The sequence below is a fragment of the Polypterus senegalus genome, chromosome 1, assembly GCF_016835505.1.
Source record: "Polypterus senegalus isolate Bchr_013 chromosome 1, ASM1683550v1, whole genome shotgun sequence".
Taxonomy (NCBI): Eukaryota; Metazoa; Chordata; class Cladistia; order Polypteriformes; family Polypteridae; genus Polypterus; species Polypterus senegalus.
Window position 1 is genome coordinate 270,510,022 of NC_053154.1, and position 24,764 is coordinate 270,534,785.

The 24,764-nt window shown below is 39.3% G+C and overlaps 1 protein-coding gene across 1 annotated transcript in view; it reads left to right on the plus strand.

Annotated features, from left to right (window-relative positions):
• arhgap22 (Rho GTPase activating protein 22) overlaps positions 1–24,764 on the plus strand; it is a 260,856-nt gene that overhangs the window by 40,396 nt on the left and 195,696 nt on the right. Inside the window, exons 2-3 of the mRNA XM_039774054.1 lie at positions 12,175–12,374; positions 19,213–19,300. Coding sequence (XP_039629988.1) covers positions 12,175–12,374; positions 19,213–19,300 — 288 coding nt within the window. The remainder of the gene's footprint in view (positions 1–12,174; positions 12,375–19,212; positions 19,301–24,764) is intronic.

Below are 24,764 nucleotides of genomic sequence, written 5' to 3' on the forward strand. Positions count from 1 at the left end.
AAAATTTACAGTTCAATAGCACAATCAATAACAATATGTAGCATGTTGGTTGGACATGCAAGGAAGAATTTCACTGTACTCTGTACAGATGACCATAACACTACTACCACTACTGTAACACTTCCTTTTGTGCCTTAAAATGTAACTTTTATCAGAGCCATTAGTTGCTGGTGTTTTTCAAACGTCTAATAGTTTTGATGAAAATTTGAGCTGCACCCCAAAGGTAAATCCTTTGACAAAAATATTATCTTTTGGTAAAGAATTGTGTTTTAAAGTATCACTTATTGATGAGCTGTCTGTGACTTCAAGTGGAGGGCCCATTGACAATGACAGTGCTTTGTTGTGTTCTGTTAAAATTAACAACTTTTGTATGAACTGTAATGCAGTTGTAGAACTTCCAGTGAGGGGATGGAAAAATTTTGTTTTTCTGTTTTCTGTTACCAGCTGGCCTTAACTAATACTGATAATTTTAAAAAACAAATGTTAAGAGCCTAATTCTGAGCTGGCATTTCATCATCAATAATGAGAGTGCCTATAAAAATGGCAACACTGCACAGTCACATGTACTTTTCCAAATAGTGCAGTAAAGGCAAGCAGTCCTTTTAAGGATAGTGAACCACCTCAAAGAGCCATGTAAACAGCAGAGACTTCATCCATTGCAAAACTTGGTGCTGATGCTACATTGGTATTACAAGCAGGACATGGAGAAGACCTACAGTTTGACTTAGTAGAATGCAGAGTGTTTGGGAGACCTAAAATGAACCTGCTTGGCTCATTTGACCTGCTTTGGTGCTAGAGAGTCTCAAGGCTCAGATCTATAATCTGGAGTGCCATTTGCACCTCTGCAGCTCCACCACCACTTCTTCATCTGCTAAGGTTTATTAACTAGGGAGCATGGACACCAGCGGAGCTTCAGGCTCATGGAGCTGGGGAAAAGTGTGGCAGATTGAGTTGTCACTGACTCCAAGTGAGCTGTGAGAAGTAGGGCTGGTGGTAAAATTCCATAGGCAAAGAACAAGGCAGATCACAGAGGCATAAGGAAGCAGTGAAGGGAAAGTCTCAAAACTAAGATCCAGACCTGGAATGTGGTGTGCAGCACCAGTTCAATAAAGAAAACAGCCAAGAGACTGGCTATTCTGCATCTCTACACAAGGAGGTTCACCTGCTTGCCTATAGCTGAACAGCATTGAACACATCTGTTGCACCTCATGACAGCAAGGACCTTAATATCCCTGCTTTGCCATCTGACAACACATTGTTCCCAAACCCTGCTGATGTGCCCTTGTCACCTGCACAACCAGAGTGACAGAAAAGACCACGCTTCTATATATATATATATATATATATATATACTGTATATATATTGTATACATAGTGTATATTGCAGGGGGACAAGTGAGAAGGCAAACCCTATTTAATTTGCAACAAAACATACTTAACTTAACAGGTGCACAATGGTGCTAACAAACAAAAGTAGGCAAGAACCTCTTAAAGCCCTCTAACAGCATTTCAGAGTATGTCTGGTTTGGAGTCATTTCTGACAGTTGTGCTTTCAGATCCCAAATTATTTTATTTCAGCCAGACCAGAAGGAGCAGGGCTTTTCTGGCTCTGTTGCCCACAAGATGTCATTTCTCTGTGGTGCAAGTAAGATAAGGAGACAAGGCTGTTAGTGGCAGCACCATCCTTTCATCCTGGGGTGGTACAACATACCTTAGGTGAACCTGGAAGGTGACCTTCTAGGTCACATGCATGACAATTCTTATTTATATATATATACTATAGTTGTGCTACTTGGTTTTCCAACTCTTGAAGAGAACTGGGAGGAGAGATAACATCTGGAACAGCAAATGAGTAGGGGATGCAGACTTTAGGAGTTAAAACAAGCATGAGAGAAGGCAGAATTAGACATGTGATACCATGGAGTAAATAATGGAGCAGTACCAGCTAGAGTAGAGCTTCATGCCTCAGGTGTTGTACGTTATTTTTTACATGATGTGCCCCAGACATTAAAACATCAGTTATACTATATTGATGGCACAAAAGCTGCACTAAGGAAGGAGAGAATTCAGACATTAAAGAAGGGTGCCTTGTCTCTGGTAAAAAAGACCTACCCATGTCTCCTTTTTGGTTTCTTTAAAGGCAAATCATCATCTTTCTGTTCACTATGTAAAACAGGGGTGACCAATCCTCACTAAACCCTTTCATCATGGGAATCTTCCTCAAGATTACCCAGATAGCGGCATCTCCATGAGCCACCAATTTAACTTGTCAGAAGCAACCTCCATTTACAAGTAAGCTCTGAACTTGATAAAGCCTATATTCACATCAGGAGTTGTCTTTTTCTTTGGCAGCTTTTCTTGTGTTACTACTGCTGCTGTGTTGTCCTTGTTTTATACCCAGCATGCTGTTCAAGAACCTTCCAATGAATTCTGTTTTCCGGTTTTAATAAAACTGTGTTTGGTATAAAGGAGATGTGTTTAATCAGTCTAAATAACGCTGTCTCCAATGCAGTCATGACCTTTGCAGAGGACATTGATATGCAGCATTGCAATTGGCTGAGCTATGAAGTTAGCTGATGTCATCAATCATATATATTACATTGCTGACGGCTTTCCATCAAGCCACATGGAAACAGCATTAAAGCAAAAGCAACTTTAATTCAGTACTTAAGTGGAAGGTAGAAGTGCAAGTCTGTTAGGAATATGAAAAATAAAACAGATATTTGATGAAATTGATAATTCAGTGGATTCAGAAAGTATTCAGACCCTCCACTTTCTTCACACTTTACTGTCGTGTAGAGTCAATTTTAAATGGAATAAATGTGCTATTTTTGCCCATCAATCTGTGCTCAATAAGCCATAAAGGCATGTTTTTTCAGAAAGGTTTACAGATTTATTCAAAACTCAGAAATTGAAGTTTTTTATTCATAGGACTCAAACCCTTAATTCAGTAATTTTTAGGAGTCCATTTGGCAGCAATTACAGGTTTGAGCCCTCACTGGTAAGTCTCTATGAGCTTTGCACATGTGGATTTAGGCAGTTTATCCCATTGAATGCTTTCTGTATACAAAGTGTATGGCTGACAATCGCTGTCCAATGTGATGGGGTCCTTTATGGGTGGGGCTCTGGAGTCACAAAACTATGGGAATATTCATGAAGTGCTGTGCTGCTAAACTTTAGGAGATCAAGACACTCGGTATCAGCAGATCTCTCCTGGCTGTATGTGGAGTAAGAAGAGTTAGTGTTGACACCTTGGTAAATTAATAGCCAAGCTTCAGAAATGATCACAGAGCTCAGAGGATGCCAGCTGAGGTGTAATGTGATCTCCATGTTTATTCTGACTTCAGCCAGTAACACTCCGGTGTCCCATTCAATCTGGGATTCTGTTGCTGCCTAGCTTGGCTCCAGGTCCCCCAGGACCTTGACTTGAATAAATTCATGAATGGATTTTTTTTATGCATGTTAACTGTTAAGCAACCTCTGTTGTCTATTATTTCAACAGTGGTGCTTTGGCTCCACACAAATGCAAAAAAATAAAAAATAAGGGGGTTGCATAGTACCACTTTGGCTACCACTGCTGAAATAACATGTCCAGAGTGCTAGCTTCTGATCTCAGTCTGTCTGGAGTTTCTACGTTTTGTCTCATCCATATAGATTTTCTTGCATACTTTTATTCTCTCCCACATCCCAAAGCTGTGCATGTACTATAGAGGAGACGTCAATGAACTTTAAACCACAAGGTCTGTGGCTCAGTAGCTACTGCTGATTTGCCCACCTTGGATAACCTGCCTGCGCTCCAACTATAAAACACAAACCGCTTTAAAGTTGCCTGACCTACAGGAGGTGTCAGCTGAATATATAATAAGAGAAATAATAGTTTTTTTCTTAAAAGATCTCATTTGAGCCTAGATTGACGTCCCACCCGGTGTTGAACCCAGCCTTGCATTTGATGTTTCTGGGACAGCCATTGGTACCTTGCAATCATATATATAAACATCTATGCATGGAAGTGTGTGTGTCTGTCTGGCCCGGAAGTGAGAGATGGAATCGGGGTAAGGGCTCCACCTCCAAGGAAACAGAAAACTCGCTTAGCCATAAATACACAAGTGAGGCAAACACATTGGCAGAAGAAAGACGAAGTTGCTAAGCTGCTAATATCAAAGAAAAAATGGTATCCCTCTTACTTTTCCTCCCACCGCTAATGCACAAGCGATGCGAGCACGTCAATACAATTCATCCTCCTAGGAGAGAGATGCCCAGAGTAGTTCCTTTCAATTACCTGACATCTCTGCGTTTCAATTTTTTTTCTGATGATTTCAACAGTTCCTAGGATCCTGGGCCTTTTACAGCATGGGCTTACATAGCTAGTGTACTAAAAAAGTTTAGAAAAGAGATGGATGGAAAAATGTAATAGATCTAAAAAAGTATAACATTTACTAAAAAGTTTGAATTATATAAATAGTTTTACAGGATTTGTGTGTCAGTATTTTAACAAGCTACAGTAGGCCTACTGAATATCTCATGATGGCAGTCATCTGAGCATAGACATTTTGCCATGGGCATCATCACATAATGACTGCCACAGGGAAACCCTTTTGAATTATGAAAGAAGTGTTCACATTTCTGTTAAAGCCAAAGTTTCTATCTTTTCTGTATTTTTCTAAGGATGTGCACGAACCTCTCAATGTAAAGGAAGCACTTCTTGTTCAAATGAAGCTGGGCCTCCTTTGCATTTCCTGAATTTGCCTTTTTTTTTGTTGTCTTTCAGTAGTCTTATTAATTTACATTGAGATTTGCATGTAACTTTTACTTTTTTGCAGATGTTACATGTAAAATAGGAAAAAAAAACCAAACAAACGTTGCAGTGTCTGATACATGGAGCAAAAATCCTTTTTGCAACTAAGAGTTTGACTTGCAAATCAAAGTGTCATGGGGTGGCCTTGCTGCAAGGTGACGCGTCAAAACAAATTAACAGAGCGGTTTGTCTTCTCTTTTTCAAAAGGCGAAAGCTGACAAGGGGCCAAGATTGGTTCTTATATTTCGGATGCTTTGTGATCTCCCTGTCTTTATTCCTCCATTGTTTGTTTTTATCCTGTGCGTGATTCCTTTCAGCATGATTAGTTTTGTTTTTTTTTATATTCCTAATTACTGCGATGCCCAGTGCTGTTATGTTGACATCAGTGCTCATTTCACGTGATGGATTTTGGCATCTTTTGAAGGGTGGAGGACAAAAACGAGTCAGTTTTCATTTTATAGCCACCATCATTGTGGATATTCAGAATCCTTTCCAACTCATTAGTACATCTCAATCAGATTTTATTTTATATACTTCCTTACACTGAGCAGGAAACTCAAAGATGCAGTACAGAAAGTGTATATTTCACTGGAGGACATCCCAGTAGTTTCCACCCTCAGTCCAAAGACATGCAGTTTAGGTGTATTGGTGATCCTAAATTGTCCCTAGTGTGTGCTTGGTGTGTGTGTGCCCTACGGTGGGCTGGCACCCTGTCCGGGGATTTGTTCCTGCCTTGTGCCCTGTGTTGGCTGGGAATGGCTCCAGCAGACCCCCGTGACCCCGTGTTAGGATATAGCGGGTTGGAGAATGACTGACTGACTGACATCCCACTATGTCTTCCATTTTCAGTCTGACAGTGGAAGCATTGGAGCTCAGTGGCCATTTCTTTTCAAATTCAATTCAGTTCAGTTCAGTTTTATTTTTTTGTGTAGTATTCTTCACTGAGTGTACAAGTAAATGAAATTCTAAACTTTACAAATTACTAGGTAAATACACATAAAGAAACAGATTTGTTTAAACATACAGGAAGATATAGCAGTTGCAAACAAATAAACATAAGAAGTATCTATTACCGAACAATGGGGAAAGGAAAACAAAAACTCCAGTCAGAAACATTCCTGGAGAAAATCAACCTCTGGGGGTCCGCACTTAGTTATAACAGACAAGGTCAGGCATAGTCATAGTGCCTTTTTTGTTGTCACTTTTCAGGCTCTCGTTTCTTTGAGTAGTCGATTTAACACTGCACTCTTTCCTTGTTTTTGTGAGTTATTCATATTGTATGGACACACTGTGAGTATGAGGTGTAGCGTTGGGCGGTGCCACCTAACAAAAAACATCTCAAAAGTGGAGCTTCGGGAGATTTTGCAGTTAAAAGGAATACTCCGCTCAAAATATTTAATATGATTGGCCAATAAAAACTGTGTATTGTATTTTAGAGCCCATGTGACCAGATCTGAGAGGGACATGCTCGTCAGGTCCGGACACAGACTGTCCAAAAGGGACAGGAATATCTGGAGAAGCCGAATATAAAAGTAGCACCGGGAGAAACGTGTTGGGGGCAGTGAGAACTTAGGATACGTCTCCTGACAGCCAAAGCACTGCCATGTGGCCACCAGCGAGCCTCAGATGTGAACGCTGGCCTTGTGTCAGCTCACAGAACAGAGGGAAAGTGTAGCATATGAACCCCGGTGGTGTGTATGTGCGGACAAAGGGATAAAACAGTGTGGTGAGAGCGTCCGCTGAAGGAGCCAACGGCCCTCTTTTTATTAAGTGGCATATAGTGGCTAATTCCATTCCTCCATCTCTCATATAATTATTGTTCGATAAACTATTCCAGGAAATCCTCTTGTGCATAACTGTGAAGCACACGAGATTGAGCTTCAAATTAAATCTGTGGTCATCGCTACAAACAACATAGAATGAGTAACAGATTTAAAAAGTTTACTCTTTATAAAGCTTGAAACTCTACTGGGCCTACATAAAAAAATTTTTGCCCATTCTCGCAGGTGGTCTAGTTATCCCATGTTGCCATCTCTCAACCACACAAATCAGCACACCCACTTCTGTCTCTCTCTTTGTCTTCTCTGTCTACAAACCTCGCCTTCAGTAATGCATCTCTCTACTGTTCTGCCAGGATAACCTGCACAGAACAAAGTTTAAACAGAATGGGATGTCGTTGGTAAATCTAAATGCAATAAAATGGTGGTGCAAAATGGCAGCAATGAAACGAAAATAAAATTTAATGACTATGCTGTAAAGAAAGAAAATCATGAAGAAAACTAATCCCCCAGTGTCAAAACCCACCATTAGAAGTTGGAAGAAAAATGTATTCAGAGAGTTATAAATTTGTGAAATGTCATGAATCATAACTTTGACTCTACACTTAAAAGGCCAGGCAAACTGGGACCCATGAAATGCCTTTCAGATAATTCTTCTACAAAACTAAAGAAGAAGTCAGTGATGCTTCATAAAAGTCCAGGTCCACCAGCCTACAGTGGCACTTAGTGTTCCCCTAAGATCTGTTAAAAAATAAATTAAGCTGCATTTTGAGGTCACACACAGATTGTAAGACAGAGTATTCATGTCACTTTCAGGAAACCAAATAAATTGTGAGTTTGTACCTTACTAAAATGCTGTTGTGTTCCTCACCTCAGTGACTTTTCCCCTCTTGGTAACCTTTGACCCCCATGGATGTGGTTTCTTATGGCTCATTTGTGAAGTCTGAGAGTAACTTGAGCCCTTTGGGTAAGATTTACACAAATATGACAGTGGCAAAATCCACTATCCTCTGACCTTCTTTATTCCTCTACTTGACACCGTACCTACCCATCATCTCCTCATCTCCACTGTTCCCTTCACCAACATGCCCACTGAAATCGGCTCCAATCACCACTTTCTGTCCCTTGGGTACGCTGTTCTTCACTTCCTCCAACTCACTCCAAAAATCTTCTTTCTCACCCATTGCACACCCAACTTGCAGTGCATATGCACTAACAACATTCATCATCACACCTCCAATTTCCAGCTTCATAATCATTACTCTGACACTCTTTTCACCTCCAAAACACTCTTGACATACTGTTCCTTCAGAGTAACTCCTACCCCATTTCTTCTCCTATCCACACCATGATAGAACAATTTGAATCCACCTCCAATCCATCTAGCCTTACTCCCCTTCCATTTAGTCTTTTGCATGCACAATATATCAACCTTCCTTCTCTCCATCATATCTGCTAACTCTCTCCCCTTACCAGTCTTACTGCCAACATTCAAAGTTCCTACCCTCAATTCCACTCTCTTTACTTTCCTCGGCTCCTCCTGCCTGCGGACACATCTCCCCCCTCTTCTTCTCCTTCTTCTTCTTCAGCCAACAGTACCCCAATTTCTGCCAGCAGCCTGTTGGCGAACAGTACTGGTGGCGGTCATTGCTCGACCGATTCGGTATGGAAATTTGTATTGGTGTCCACATATTGATTTGGCAAAATTTTACACCGGATGCCCTTCCTGACGTAACCCTCCCCATTTATCTGGGCTTGAGACCAGCATGAAGAAACACACTGGTTTTACAACTCTTTTTTTCTCTGCAACGTCACGGCTAAAAAACATGTTTTCTGTAAGAGTATTGCAGTCAGATAAAGCAGAGATGATTCAGTTCAAAGTGTCGTTGGGTCATTTGCAAACATCTCACAAGGTGAAGAATCTGAAGTCATCATGTTTGTTTATTTGGTTGCATCTGTCTGATTTATTAATTTTCCACATTGAGGATAGATACAAGTACACGGTGATATCGGATTTAAATGACTGAGACACTGCTAACAGCAGTAAGTTATAGAGTCAATGCAACTGGCAAGGATTTTTCAAGCAATATTTTTCTAGCTTACTCTAGGATATGTAATTTTCATTTTGTTATTTTGTAATGTTAAAAAAAGAAAGTTACCTGAGGTGGTTACCTTTTCACCTCATGCCACATGTCAGCCTACTGTCTATGTTGGAAAATCTATTATTCAATCTCAATCATGGTACATATTAATTTATCATGAGAAATTATATACTTAATTGAAGCATTTTTTTAAATATTTTTTTAAAAATACGGTGCCTTGTCTAGCAGTTTAAAATGAGAGCTATGTGGCGTTGATTCGAATGTGGAAAAAAAACCTTAAAACTTGCCAAAAACATCCACCCTCAAGTGGCAAAGTGCACTGCTTACACAGGGGAACATCAGTTTTGAGAGAGGGAATGGAATCAAGAGATGACAAAGAGGAGTCATAACTGAAAAGACTATTCATCCATTATCCAACCCATTATATCCTAACCATAAAACCAGAAAATGAGGTCATGGAGGGCTCATGGAGGAGAGTGGAGCTTATGTTAGTACACACATGCATACTAAATAAATCCATCCATCCATTATCCAACCCACTATATCCGAACTACAGGGTCACGGGGGTTTGCTGGAGTCAATCCCAGCCAACACAGGGTGCAAGGCAGGAAACAAACCTTGGACAGGATGCCAGCCCACCGCAGGGCACACACACACACCAAGCACACACTAGGGACAATTTAGGATCGCCAGTTCACCTAACCTGCATGTCTTTGAACTGTAGGTAGACACCGGAGCAAACCAATGCAGACACGGGGGAGAACATGCAAACTTCACGCAGGGAGGACCTAGGAAGTGAACCCAGGTGTCCTAACTCCAAGGCAGCAGCGCTACCCACTGCGCCACCATGCCACCGTGCCACCCCTTAAAAGACTAATGTTAAATAAACAAAGATTAGGACGTATAACCACAATCACAGTCAAAAAACAGAGCAGTATGTTGTAAGGAAAAAAAAACATGAGACGTAATTCATAGAGGGCAGAAAAAGTTGTTGTAACCAGTATATATATATCAGTATATATTTTAATTATTCAGAGAGCAGTAATATTACGAATGTAATAGATTCTGTGTCCTGTCGGAGGAAGAGAAAGCCCGGAAGCACATAGTGATTCACACACATAGAGCACATAGAAGATCAAATACAAAACAAAGCATTTAACGTGCTACTTTAGTTACGATGGGATTTGAGAAACTAGTAAATTAAATGATTTTAAAATTAAGTTTATGATGTTCTATTTTAATGACAAAATAAACTACGTGATTAAAGTGGAAATTTAGAGATTAAAGTTAATATTTTGTGGTTTTTCCCACTGTGTGCCTATTTTTTTTTTCTCTCTACCCTAATAAGCTTTCATATGATACTCAGACGGTGGGCTACAGCTCACCTCTTTACGGCAACTTTGATATCTGACAAGTTCTTTTTTATTTCTGGCACTGTGTGACTTTGTGAACTTGAGCTTTCGAGTTTCTCCAACACAAGTTTATACCACTTTTTAAACCAAAAAATAGTATGTTTTTCTTTGCCTCCACTTGGTATTTGCTGAAATTCTTCTATTTTCCCCCGTGCTTTTGCCATTGTCTTTTCACAGAAGGCTGAGCTTAAGGGCTATTTATATTGATTTGCATATTCAAAGAGGTGTAATTTTGGGAGGAGTTGGGGCGGGACAGCAGTCATGTGCGTTACTTTTCACGCTGACCGGGATTTATGTAGCGGAAGAACAAGGAAGTCGGCGTTCACACAGATTTATGTATCTGTATTTTTTGTGCATTTCTGCCTTTGTGCTTACGCCATGTTATAGTGTGAATTCTACGCACAGCGTTATACATGAGGCCCCAGGTGTCTTTTAGCTTGCAGGACAGTTTGAAAGAGCCGAGTTATTTAGAGAAGCATGCAGGAAGAATGACACAACCAGGTTTCATTTCACATTCTGTTTCATATTATAGATTTGTATTGTTTTTTTATCCTTATTTTGTGTGTTATTGTTTCAAATTAAATTTTTATGTAAATTATATTTTTTGTCCGATGTTCACACGGTGCACTGTATCATGAAGTCTGTTTAGAAATGCATATTGTATGTAATTAAACATGTTGTTTTATTCTGTCTCAGGTTCTAGTGTGGAGGTGGGTGGTTTTGTGAGGCTGAGCATTTGAGTTAGGGGTGGGGTGTGAAATGAGCAGCAAAAATGCCCCTGGACTAAGGAGGTATATTGTAACACACCAGCACTGTACGGACCCTAGATCTTTATCTGCTGAGAGCAGTTTTATGTGTAGTAAAGTTTATGAGTGCAAAAATGACACAAAGGTTTTATAGAAGAACTCGGGAATAAGTGGAAAAAAACATTTCTAACCACAGACACACTCTGCATGACAGGTCTCACCAACTATAGAAAAACCTAGTACGTCACATCTTTCAAGTTTTGAGCAAATTGAGAAAATCATATCACCCCTATAAATTAACAATCTCTAGATTTCATTTTTCCTTAGCTTTATGTAAACAATATTGTTTTTTCATGAATCAACAACACCTGCCATTTAAGTCACGGCATTTAAATTACGTGATCATAATCCAATATTTTCATTGGTAGGCGGTCTTTCCTCACTGGTCAGTAGAGCTGCTAGGTTGTTGTCTTTAAGTATGTAAAATACTGTGTACATACTAGCTTCTTCCATCATGCTATGACTGGAATGAAGACATATTTAGCCATCACCACCACCTTATAACATCAGAAAAGACCTAGTAACTCCAAAAACTAAAAAAACTCAATTTTGAAAAAAATGGCAGTTATTAGGTTTTCCCATTGCATGTGAGAGATGCTCCATGTTTTCAAAGAACTAATGGGAAGCCAAAGAAACTCCTCTGGTTCTGGCAGGCGACAGCTTTAATTGTCCCGCATGGGACAGGAAGCCCTTAAATAATAAGTGAAGGACTGTTTAAATGTGTCTGCTCTCTTGATGTGCAAAGCCAGTTTATCAATTTCTGTTTTCCTCTACTTAATGTTGTTTTCCTTCAATAATCTAAATATTGGCTCACTGACTAATGAGGTAAGGCTGGGGAAAAAAATGGACGCATGGGTTCAAATCTCATCTCTGCCTGTTTGTCTAATGCTGTGCAAATCATGTCAATGTAGCAGTCAGTTCAGCTCCCTGTGCTATAATAGCATGCCCTTTTATTTCTGAAAAATTGTAATGTAAGGCACCTTATGAGGGTGTTCATCATGATAGGCTTTATAAATTTAAATACTGTATATATGAGAGATTCTTATTTTTCTGTAAATTAAAACTCAAAGACTGTTTCGATTACCCACACGATTCTTTCATGTGGTATTTGCTTGGACGCCTTCACCATTTTCAAACATTCTCTCTTTTCAAGCTCAAATATCAGTGTGCCTAGCTGATGTCTGACTCTTAGTCTATCACTGGGGGAGGTTGTCAGGCTTTGCATCCTTCAAGGGATTCAAACGGTTCCAAACTAAACACATGTCCTTCTTTTGTTTCCAGCCAGGTCTAAGAGCATGGTGATGGGGGACACATCCAGAAGTAGTAGTCGGCCTTCCTCCCCCAGCCTGAATGAAAAGGTCCTTAAAGCTGGATGGCTAAAGAAGCAAAGAAGTATAATGAAGAACTGGCAGCTTCGCTGGTTTGTGCTACGCATGGATGAGCTCTGCTTTTACAAAGATGAGGAAGAAACCAAACCTCAGGTAGTCTTCCCAGAATTTCTCTAAACATTTCTCAAAAAAAAGCAAAACTGATCTTTCCTGGCTTATTGTAGACCATTTTCCTTTCCTTGCAGACAGCTTGCTGACTGAGAAGCTGAGCCTGCTGTTTTTCTTAATCTAAGTAATAGAATGTCAATTAAGATAAACTGTCAATGAACTGATCTACAGCAGCAGTGGGTTATGGAACAACCAGAAATAGAATTGTGGATGCATCTTGTGCTAACTGCTACCTCCAGCGCTGATTAGCCATTACTTGATATCACAGTGCATTAGGCCATTTAGGAGCTGCCTGATGCTCTACTGTCCCTCTGCATGATGATGCACAGATACAGATGATGGGTGTCACATGACAGGCTCTACATCTAGATTTAAATGGACTGATGCAATGTATCCTTGCCCCTCAGTCATTTAATTTCCATCAGGGTGCTTGTTGGAAGCCAAAGGAAGATCTAATCAAAATGTCTCGAACCAGACTGCAGTCGTGTATATCTGAGATATAATCAGACCTAGGGTTGATTAGTAGCACAGAAGTTAGAAAGAAAGATAAAGGAGTGGTTGGAAGAATTCTGGGAAACCATCCCAGTTTCACTGCAATATTTTTATGACACTAAGTAGTACAGTGTGTTACATGGCCTTTAAATTTCTAAAATGCATAGAATAACAAACCACTTTGAAACTAGTTCTCTCATGCTAAAAATGATTTATTACACATATTCAACAAAAGGGGGCCAAAATATGACAAATGCTAGGTGGTTTAAAAAATAAAACAAATAGGTGACAGTAGCAGTTTGTAAGCAAACCAAGGATCCTTCATCCTCTCTCAACCTCTTGAAATGTCCCTGTGTGCCAAATAGGGTGGCTAATTCTCTTGCCTACATTAGAGTACTTCACACAATCACTTCTCAAATGAGCACTTGCCTTTAATTGCCTTCTGACTCCACAGGTAACTGCCCAAGAGTTAAGTTCCAATATACAGTAGGTGTTAACCTTCTTCCTGGCTTCCAAAACTCTAACGGAGGCTTCACCTCCAGTCCAAGCCTCAAAGCTTCAAGGCGGCCTAGTGTTGGGTTACAGCCAGAGTATTTTGCTGTTGAGAATAGTAGTATGTTGAAGGAAGGGCTTTTCTAGACATGACAACAAGGTGTCAGGCCCACAAAAGTGGCTCAGGACCTTCACTAACCAACCCAGAAGGGGCTCACCCCAAGGTGGCAAGTCCCAAACTGCTACCTTAGGTTAGGTAGACTTTATTATCCAACAGGGAAAGCACAAAGCGTGAGGCACTGTTACACAGAAACAAAAAAAAAGAACCAAGATGCAACAGTTGGAAACCACTGCTATTATACGCACACACACTCAAGATTAGTACAAAGAAGAAGAATTACCTTTAACACTACATAAAATTACAATTCAGAATTCGACAGCATCCCTACAACTAACAGAATTCCAAATTCTTATAGCTCAAGGAATAAAACAGTTTTTAAATCTGATGCTCTTGACCCTTGAGAACCTAAATCTGCAGCCTGATGGGAACAGGTGAAATTAAGTTAAAGAGGACAATGGCTACTGTCTTACCGAATCAGATTGGCCTTCCTTCTAACCCGTTTGTAATACGGCTCAGTGACAGAGGCCTGCTGCAAAGCAGTCGTCTTACTGCTAATTTTTACAATGTTGTTCAGATAGCTTATATTCTTAATGCTGAGGTTGCCAAACCAACATAAAAAAGCAAAGCAAACGTAACAACACTTTTATAAGATTCTAGTTTTGTCAAAAAATCTAAAAGATAATGCAATAACATAAAATAATAAATAAATAACACAACACTCAAGAAGAAATAATACAATTTCAATAGAAAGAGGGGCTATACTACCCCTCACTGAACAACATTTAGTCACTGACCTGTTGCTCAATACTCAATCTCCTCAACATGGAATGACAACATGTTTTTGGACACATCCCTAACACAGCAAGTGTGACACATTCTGGGTGACTAACTGCATCCTCTGTAAACCACTGCCTGCATAGGGGGACATGCACACAATGCGGGCTTGAATGTGCCTCAGTAGGCCATTCAGTGGTTGTATGATGATGGTGTAATGTACAGTACCATCAACCATGGGGGAGTACCCAACAGTAGTAATCTCTGCACATAAACCACCTCTGGTCCAGTAATTCTTCCCTTTGCTCTTGTCTTTTCATGCACCACCTGCTCTGTATGTTGGTGTTTGTGTAATTTAGACCATTTTTTTCTGGTCAGAATGTAAATTTAATCACATCACATCATGGACTACCCTGTTTAATGTTGATGAGTTCTTGCTGTTAGGATGGATTTTTTTACACAAGAGACCAGGAAGGGAGTGATTTGAGGAGGGGCTGGTGCTGAAGTTATGAATGTTATGGCTGAGCCAAAAAGAAGTGAAGAGAGGTTTGGGACTAGGAAATGAAAGCAGGTCAAAGATCAAAGTGAAAAAGGATAGAGAGATTGACGATAATAAAGCCAAAATTGTTAAGCTAACTTGTAGTAGAAAAATGATATGCAAGAAAATTGAAATTAGAAATCAGAACTCAGCAGCACAATGCATTCATTGATAAGGCTGTTATTTTTTAATATCCAAATATGAATAAAAAAAACACGTGCTGTGCTGGTACATAACTTGTCACGCTAATGATGTCACACATCGTGTCATGCAAAAACACACCCTGAAAACAGGGGCTAGTGCCTTGACAACCAATTCAAAAAACAGTGCATTGAAAAAGAAATAGCTTCAAGATAAGTAAGGTACATAACAGAAAATGAAACACAGCTTTTCATAGAGAAAAAAGGTACAAAAGTAGCATTTAAACAAAAAAAAATGGAAATAAGACTCTGCAAAGTCCAGAACAGAATTTGAACAATAGTGTCATTCACAACAACGGTATCACGAACTTTAGAGTCACAAAGCACAAAAGTCCTAAACTATGACTCAAAAATGCCTCGTATGGGGGAAGTTATTTTCAATATGAAAAAAAAGTGCAATGAAGGCTCTTTATTAAAAAAAGACTTATTTTAAGAAATGGTCAGTGGAGCAATAAATAGACTATGAGGAGCACAGAAGGCACAGAAGGCAATGCTTTCTAAACAGGCAATCACAATAGCAAACCCAGTCTCAATACAAAATCCAAGAATGCTCAAAAAAACAGAGCAGAGTGGTCAAAAATGCAGCAATTCCAAAAATAAATTATATATATAATCAAAAAGCACAACATATAAAGAGATCTCATCACCACCACAACTGTATGTACAATGAACTACAAGGGACTGTGGGTTATCCCAGTTTTTATAGAGCTGAGGGCAGTCCCTTGATGGTGGTGATGGGCAGGTGGCCCCACCTCTCGAGGCATCACTCACAAAACACATGGCACATAATAAGGGATGCTTAAATATAAAGAAACTCAATAATAAACAAATTTAACATAAACGCTGAATGAAATAGACATAAGCATAACATCTGAACCCCAGCTGAAAAGTTATAAATTGGTAGTGTTGTTGTAATGGCTTCTTTAGGCTGAAAGCAGAAGAGGAACATGTTTAAGATACTGGGTAATTTTCAAATCCATCCCCCATACCCTTGAAATTGGTCCCAGTAAAACAACCAAACCCCTTGTGTGTGACACAACATGCACACACATGTGTTTATGGAGATATGTGTAGATATGTGCATATAATATTTTCTGTCACATTATATTGAATCAGAGAAAAGCTTATACTGTATACACTTCAGATGTCAACAGGAGAAGTTTGATGTTCTAAAGTACTATTAGAGAGACTGCTGATATGTTTTAAGTGAGACACGAGTTATAAATGCAGGACAACGAGGTAACAAATTAGGGGTGCCCTCAGCAGTGCACATATCACCAGTGCTGTGACGTCTTGAGATAAACAAGGGTCAAAAATTGTACTTGCTGCCATGCCTTAAGGAAGTGGCAACCAGTCATTTGGGAGCTGAGGGTTCTTTCTCTGATATCTAAGAATTATGCAGTATATATCTATTAATTTACAGATTTAAATCACAAAACATTTGTTTTAGGAAATTTATGCATTCGGTCTGGAATCTTCATTAGGTATTTGTTGTAACCACAAAGGGGTGCCACTGAGCGAAAACCCACAGACTAAATGTCACCCAATACAACTCCGGGTTTTAAAAAAGGGTTTTTATTTGTTACTAACATGTTCCAAATAAGCACCAGCCAAAATCAACACAAGAAAAGCAATGAATTTCTTTTTTTCTTCCTTCCTCCAAGTGAGTGTTGCCTGCTGCCTCCTGACTCTGGCTCCCTAAGGTGAGACTGTAGGCTCCTTTTAAATTGGACTTGGGGCCCAGGACATTGGTCATCCATAGTGCTTCTGGTTTGTGTGAAAACCAGGGTAGTCCTACCCCGGCAGTACCCTCTGGTAGGACCCAAAGACCCCGACAGGTCTGTGTTTCTGGGCTCAAATTCCCATGCTACCCTGTGGGTGTGCTAACCAAGTTCAGTCCAGAGGGAAACTGCCTCCTGCAGAGTGGGGGAATAAACTGCTCTCAGTGTGCACTTTCACCCAGTCCATCTATTATTCTTTTGTCCTAACTGGGAAGAAGATAGTCATGCGTTCCAGTGGGGTTAAGTCTCCACTCCTGCTCATCCTCCATCATGGCCTCCTGGCTGGGCAAGGAATCATCCTCCATCCTGGCCAGGATGCCTGTCCTCCCTCCATAGCACATTGTACATGGAGTTAAGCCTCTACAGATCTGGTGCACAATTACCAATATAACATAAGCTTAAGATATGTTTTATTATTATTATTACTTAAATTTTAATTGGACTTTTGAAAACCATTTGATTATGAACTCTTGCATTTTAAATAGACTGAATCTAGGAATGTGTTAAGGAGGAGTGGCACAGCTCCTATAGAGCTGCTAATCATTAAAATTTAAAGTGACGGTTTCTCCTATTTTTGTCTCTTAAAAAAGGACATTCATTACAACTAAATCAATAATTCATTATTTCAAATAATGATGATTCATGGTTTTCCGTAAAATGCAACCCAAATGCAAAGCCAAAGAGCATTCTGAGGTATAAATAATAAAGGTTTGACAAGAAGGGAATTGTGCGGGCAAACTAATTTTAAGTGGGAAGCTTTAAAACAATAAAATACACTAAACGCATTTGGTTGAAGTTAATCATGTAAAAGGAATTCATATTTCTCCAATGGTTTCACAGAATTGCTCATTCCAATTAAAGGTGGTGGGCAGCTGAAGCCTCTCCTGGTAGCTTTGGATTGTCCAAAAGTGCATACGGGGCACACGCACACACACACACTTCAATATGATCAGTTCTTGCCCACTATTTCATTCAATATGCATGTCTTTGGTCAAGTGAAACCAGATGAAAACATGGAGGGAACTCATAGACTCCACAGAGGCAGTGAATTGCAATCCAGGTTGCTTGATGTTGTATTCTCCGGTGCTAACTAATATGCCACCATGTCATCTAACGTGGTGTGTTTGAACAGAAGTAAAATAAAAAATGTTTAACACTTAATACACCGTTCCACTGCACTATTCCTTTAGTAAAAATAATTGGTCTCAAGACATCATTTAAAGGTATATTCACAACAAAACAATTGTCTTTCTTTTCTTCACTCTTTACAGTAAGATTCGAACATGGACTTCAATGTATTTTAAAAAATACATTTGCTTTTTTTATACTATTTTTTTTCCATGTGGGCGCCTAGGAAAGGGGGTAATTGAACTTTATCAGATAGCTTTGCAGCCTAACAACCCTTGGGTCTCCCTCTCTTATTGCCCATTTGTGTGAAGTTTGCCCAAGGTTTCTTATTGTTTTTTCTCCATGGACTCTGGTTTGCTCCTACAGTCCCACCAAACACATGTTAGTGGGTCAGTGGGCAAGTCTTAGCCTGACACTGTTCTATAATGGACTGTGTCCCAGTATAAGGTACCATGGTCTGCCTATTGGTGCCAGGGGGTGACTCCAGCCCTCCAGATGAATTAGGCATATTCACTTTTAGGTTGTGCCCATAAAATATGACCAAACACTTGCAATCTCTGTATAACTTCTAGACAAGTATTCAATTCAACTCTGCAAGAGATGGAGCAGGATGGCATACATTAAGCAACTTTATCATCTGATTTAAAGTAACAGACTTAGCTAATTCTAGAGTGGTGCATAAAAACTTCCAAAAAATAAGAAACATGTTGCTATTAAACAAAACAAACAGAGTACATCAAATAAATTATTTCATATTTGTTGCCTGGATATAAATAAATGGGGAAAAAACTCTGGAAAATCAACATAGCTAAACACTGGCAGTGATTTTCAGCCATTTGAATTGACATGGTCTGGTGATAAGATCAGCAATTGCAGTCACCAAGTCTGACATAAAGTATCACCTGACTAGAAGTGACGTGATATGTCATTGGCCTAAGCCATTTGAGAGAAGGTGATTGTTGATAATGAAAATAATAATAAAAGTAGGTTTAGAAATAAGATGTAATCAATATATTGAATATGAATTTGAAACCTTGCAGAAATACATTTGCCTCCATCCTTAATAGTGACGCATAAGCGCACAAACACCACCAGTTGAAACCCAAGAATCATTATTGAGCCACAGCGGGCATCTTATGAAAGTCAGCGTTACGTGAAGTAACATGGAACAGCCACCTGTGCCTATACACTGTGTACAACCTGTCTGTGCAGTTTTACTTAGTTGTTTAAATAAAAGCTGCTGTGGGATCACTAAAACACAATTTTAACTGTTCAATCCTCTTGCTTCCCTTCTCAGGGCTCTATTCCCCTACTTGGAAGTCAAGTGAATGAACTGCCAGTCAACCCTGATGAGCCAGGCAGACATTTATTTGAAATCGTACCAGGTAATAATGCTCAATATGAATGATTAAATTACATATTAATACTATGCTACTCTTAAAAAATGATCTGTACAGCTGTTGTATGGTATTTTATTACTAAGTAAAACTTGATTAGTAATTTAACTGCATGTGGTTAAATTTCAGTCCAGTCGTGCATCAAATGGCTGACAAATGCACGTGTTACTCTGACTACTCCTTGGCCTCTGGGTTGGAAATTATTCTTTAATTGTTTGATACTTTTCTTTTTCATGACACTGGAGAGTCGTGTTGTGTTGCTTGTTGGTTTCATTGTACTCTGCACGCATGACAATACTGCCAAAACTGCTCCCCTGACATGCATCCACATTTGGCTCCAGGTTGAGGTGCTTGCTGTGTGGACTTTGCATGGTCTCCTCACATTTACATGGCTTCTCTTCAAAGATTATTACTTTTTCACGTGGTGTAGGGACATTCTACAATGTGGATTAACAAGTATAACTCCCCGGTATGATTGACTAAGTTTCTGCCATAACAGCCTGAAAATATCAGGGCCAGAAAACATTCACCTAATTTACAAAGAGTGTTTTTACAAAGCAAGAAATGTAGAATCCGTATTAAAATGCAGTTCCAGTATGGATCAGCAGATGGCAGACTGAGGTCATGTGGACACTTGGATTTTGAGTGCTCAGACTACGAGGAGCCAGCATTAATGTGTCAGAATTAGCAGCTACAGCTTGAACTGAAAGGAGCTCCTTCTTTAATCTTTTTTACTTATTAATTTAATAATAATAATAAGTTTACTACAATGCATATATAATACAAAGGTAAAACTGGGGACCCTTTTTACTCCATAGGGAATAAAATAGACACCTCAGGAGGGGGAAACTGCAGCCACTGACTACATAATTCACACAGAACAGAAGAGTAACAGGAGACACAGGACACACCAGAAACCCTCTAGGATACAGCGACCATCATGTCTCTCTTTTCAAAGCAAAGGGACATGGTAGTCATGCCCTGAAAAAACCCACAATTCAGTGCTATCGACCCGGTCACACGATATTTTGGAAGGAAAGGCACCTAGATGTCTTTCTTTCTAATCTGCTCATCCATTCTTATATGGACTTCACATAAGCACTCTTGTGGCAATGCATCCCTAATGATGCCAATGTCTACTACAATACCTGTTGTAAATGTTTTGACGCTCATGGCGTAAATGGTTTGCACTTTTTCATACACATGTGAAATTTGTAATCTGCAAAAAGTTTAAATGAAAAGTCTATATTTTTCAAATTTCTTTGGAAATATCTAAGTAAGGGACAGCCTGTTCCATCCACTGCTTATCCAGCTCAAAGTCAGAGGGAGCTGGTACCAAACCTGGCAGCCTTAAACACTAGACATGACCTGACCTGGATGAAGCACCAACCTATCAAAGGAAACACACACACGCACACACATGTCTACTAACTGCCTACTATCCTAGCCTGCATGTCTTTGGAATATTGAAAGGAAAACTGGAATAAGTAAAAGATCTCAATGTGCACACAAAGAGAACACGCAAACTCCACGCCAGCAACAGCTTTTAACTGAACTCTGAAACTGTGAGGGACAAAACAATTTTACTTTGTAATGAACTGGAAATGGGAAACTAATTTCCACAAAGCACAAGTTCTACAATGACATTTTCTTTTTGTTTTATTTGGGAAAAGAATTGTTTTCCTATTGGAACTGGGATCTGCGCTGTACACCTGCAGCCTGGGGGAGGCTACTGAGAACTTGCTGAGAAAAGCATTACAACTTTGGAGGATATAAAAATATTTCAGAGATAATTTGGCATAAAGTAATTGTTTAGACTTCATACAGAATATTGTTTTTGGCCAGGCGCGCTTGTTATTTTAGCGTATATAATTACCTCCACCTGCCATTTTCCCTTAAATCTTCAAATTCATTCATGCATTTTGAATGTCCTTTATGGGATACATTTTTGTGATTATGTGCTAATGTTCTTTATATGACCTTATATAACTTTTTTTTTTCTTCTTCAAACTTAAATCAATTTCAGTAAATCATATTTGAGGATGTGCATAGCATTATGAGCTTATAAAAAGAACAAAAGAGCATTGACAGTCCTTTTATAAAGTGTTATGAAGTGCGGATTACTGTGGTGGTTTTCAAGTTCAGTCCTGAGGACCCCCATGGGTGAATTCTTTATTCCAACCAATTTCACGATCAGTGTGTCACTCTCATTTATACTTGATCTCATTGTTTAGTTATCTGGCATGCAAGTATTTCAAAGAAATTCATACATTTTTGCACTTTTTGCCATGGCTTTAAATGTGTGTTTAGTTTTTCATTTACTGAGTTTTTCGCCTCTAACTGCATCCAAATCCAGACGACTATTATTACTTGACTGACGCCTTTCTCCAAAGTGATGTACAACATTTGAGATACAATCAGTTCCATTTCTTTTGTTTTTCCAATTGGTCACACAGTGTCAGTGGCAGGATATCAGGGTCTGAAGTCCGAAAGTCCAAAGCTTTAGCCATGAAGATTAGTAGTAAGCAGCACAGACAGAGCTGCAGTGAACTCTGATGGGGAGAAATTACTTCACGGCCATTTTCACTTACCTGCTCATAAATAATGTTTCATACAAATGAGCAGAGATGTGAATGTGACATTGAAGTCCCCTATTAATTGAGAACTGTCAGCACAATTAAGATATCAAACTCTAAAGACAAGGATACATTATAAAGAAGACTAGAATCCACCTTAATAAAAAAAATGCTCTTGTGTGTTTGTGAATCTGCATGTCCGTCAGGTTGTTATATCTCTGTCATTCCAACAGATGGCGCATCACAAACATCTGTAGTATTAAAAAGCCCTGCATTTGTCATTCCAACAGATGGTGCATCACAGAATTGCTGTAGCATTTAGATGACACAGAGTTGAAGGAAGTTTAGAAGCAACTTAATCTGTGTATTCACTGATGTTGCTGATCGTTTGTTTTGGAATCTTACATACATTATTCTGGTTCTGTTAATTTCAAGAGGAAACTATGGATTTCATTAAATCAGTGAAAGCTTTGCAGAAGATCTGCAAAAGGGTCAGTGTTTGCAGCTATGTGTTAGGGATTAGTAATATTTTCACCCCCATTTGTCTTTAGTGTTACGCTGCTGGACATACACATGCAGGACTATGTGGACAGCTTTATAACACTGCAGTCAAATAACGTCACAATGACTTGGAAGAGTTTGTTAGTGCAAATGACATTTTATGTTAAGCATCCTGTAATATTGAGAGCTAAAATGAAATATTAAATTCTTTACTAACACTTGGTAGGACATTCATTTGTTCTCAAAAGAGCCCCATTTATTCCTTGCATGGATTGCACAAGATGTTGGAATAATTCCTAGGAGATTCCAGTCCATGACTTGATTGCATCATGCAGTTTCTGCAGATTTTTCTGCTGCACATTCATGCTGCGCATCTCGCGTTCTACCAAATCCCGAAGGTGTTCTACTGGATTCAGATCTGGTGATTGGAAAGGCCAATGAAGAAGACCATTATTATGTTCATGAAACCAGTTTGAGGAGACTTTTGCTTTTTGACTTGGTGCATTGTCATATTGGAGGTAGCCATTCGAAGATGGGTAAATTGTGTTTACGCAGGGTTGCACATTGTAGCTAACAATACTCAGATAGGTTGTGGAATTCAAGCTGTCATTACTTGGTATTAACAGGCCCAATGTATGCCAATAAAACATTCCTCACACCATTACACCACCACCACCAGCCTGGAGTGTTGAAGCAAGGCAGGTTGGGTGCATGGACCCATGCGGATGGTGCCAAATTCAGATCATTTCATCTGTATGCTTTAGCAGAAATCCAGGTTCATCAGACTAGGCCATGTTTTCTAGTCTTCACAGTCTGTTTTTGGTGAGCCTGTGACCACTGTTCCCTCAACATTTTTTAATGGCTGGCAGAAGTGGAATTCAACATGGTCCCCAGCTGATGTAGCCCATGCCCATCCACCTCAAGGTTTGATGCGTTGTGCATTCTAAGGCGCTTTTCTGCTGACCAATTTTATAAAAGGTGGTTATCTCAGTTACTGTAGCCTTTCTGTCAGCTCAAACCAGTCTGGCCATTCTCCTCTTTTCTCTGTCACCTAAAAGGCATTTCCATTCGCAGACATGCCAATCACGGGATGCTTTCTATTTTTTGCACCATTCTGAGTAAACTCTGAGGATTGATGTGTGTGAACATCCCAGAAGATCAGTAGTTACAGAAATACTCAAACCAGCCCATCTAGCACTAACAATCAGGCCTCAGTCCAAATCCCCATTCTGGTGTTTAATGTGAACATTAACTGAAATTCCTGACTTGCATCTGCAGGAATGTATGCATTGTGCTACTGACACATCATTTGCTGATTAGATAATTGCATGGATAAGCAGGTGTATGGGAGCTCCGAGCAATTTGCTCAGGGGCTGTATAGTAATATAAATTTAATATGTGCTCATCGTGTGATGCAGATCCACATTTTTCTTTTGTGTGTTCCTTTATTCATCACTTGTCTATTTACTGCCTGTCTGTCTTTTGCAATACTTACAGTATATAATTGTGATATTAGGGAGGCGAGCACTAGCATTACTAAAATATCAGCAAAATAAATATTTAAAGGCACAACTCTTTTTTGTTAATTTGAGTGCTAATGGCCTCTTTTAACATTTTTTAATATCATCTTCTGTCAAAAAAAAGAAAATGTCTTAATTTTAAGAAAAGCTGGTTGTACCCTTGTGTGTGTTGAAGTCAGTTATACCAATGCATATGCCATTTGACGCGGATTATACAATTGTCTACGTGGAATAAAAGTGTAAACCATGATTTTGTTTATTTTCCTTCTGCATAAGTGAAGTTTCATTTTTGTATTTACTTGCATAACCTATGATAATAATATCTCTGAAAATAGGGAAGATCAGCCTTAAACATTTTGACCATACATTAAAAATCCAAGTGATTTTAAAAGGTTCTGATTTGTTCTCCACATGTTTATGGTCTCCACCATATAAATTTAAATTCCAGTCTTTGCTCCTTTATACTGGGAAAGCTTATTAAATCCTTATCTCTACATGTGTCTGTAATGGAAGTGGTAGTGTCAGAGCATTGACAAATGGAAGTAAGCATTCTTCTTTGTGTTGTCCTGAAATCTATATATCTGCATCTATATCTATATCTATATCTATATCTATATCTATATATATATAAGTCAATGTGTGTATGTATGTTCCAGCATCATGTCCGAAAGGCTGGAGCGATTTTCATGAAACGTGCTACACATGTTCCTCATTGGTCGACTCAAAATACTGCAGGGTGAAATCAGCCCTAACCCACCCCCTTCTGGGTAGGGTGGGGGGTGATCTGGCGGTCTTGTATGCATGTTATCATTCAGTTGACACTCGGGACAACCACCTGGGGGCGAACCGAGGTGA